The sequence below is a fragment of the Pygoscelis adeliae genome, unplaced genomic scaffold (genome assembly GCF_000699105.1).
Source record: "Pygoscelis adeliae isolate BGI_AS28 unplaced genomic scaffold, ASM69910v1 Scaffold4, whole genome shotgun sequence".
Classification (NCBI taxonomy): Eukaryota; Metazoa; Chordata; class Aves; order Sphenisciformes; family Spheniscidae; genus Pygoscelis; species Pygoscelis adeliae.
Window position 1 is genome coordinate 4,911,542 of NW_008824986.1, and position 523 is coordinate 4,912,064.

The following is a 523-nucleotide window of genomic DNA, read 5'->3' on the forward strand; positions in this document are numbered from 1 at the left end:
AGAAAATACAATACAGCATATGTTATTGTTCTGGAATTTTTTTTAATAGAAAGCGCTCCTTTTCAGCATTCCCCCTTCAGTGGAGTCACTTAGACACTTCCAGCTGGTGGCAGGGGATACAGCCGTAATACAGCTTTCTCTGTCCCAGCTGTCTTTTTCATTACGTTAAATGCATTACGATGGCTGTACTGTTTTATAAAGGTTCAGGTACAGAAAGGTATAGGAAGAAATCTGCAACTATGTGTTTTTGTAGTGACTGCAAGCTTCTGTGACAGCTCCGAATCCTGAATGTGTTCCTGGCTCTGGTCACAGATTTCCTTCCAATCACTGGAACATTTGCTCTAAGGGCTGGCTAAAGGTGCCCGAGGAAATCACCTTTTACAAGGGAGCATTGTTGTAAAGGATTTTTAATGCATTATGGCTCACGCAGCATCACAGTTAAAGAAAAACAGGGATTTAGAAATTAACGCTGATGAAGAAACTGAGAAAAAAAGAAAACACAGGAAAAGATTCCGGGATCGGA

The 523-nt window shown here is 40.9% G+C and overlaps 1 protein-coding gene across 1 annotated transcript in view; it reads left to right on the plus strand.

Moving 5' to 3' along the window:
- The first annotated feature begins 417 nt into the window (after positions 1–417).
- The window catches only part of ANK3 (ankyrin 3, node of Ranvier (ankyrin G)), a 210,343-nt gene continuing 210,237 nt past the window's right edge, over positions 418–523 (plus strand). Inside the window, exon 1 of the mRNA XM_009325841.1 lies at positions 418–523. Within this exon, the coding sequence (XP_009324116.1) occupies positions 418–523 (106 nt within the window).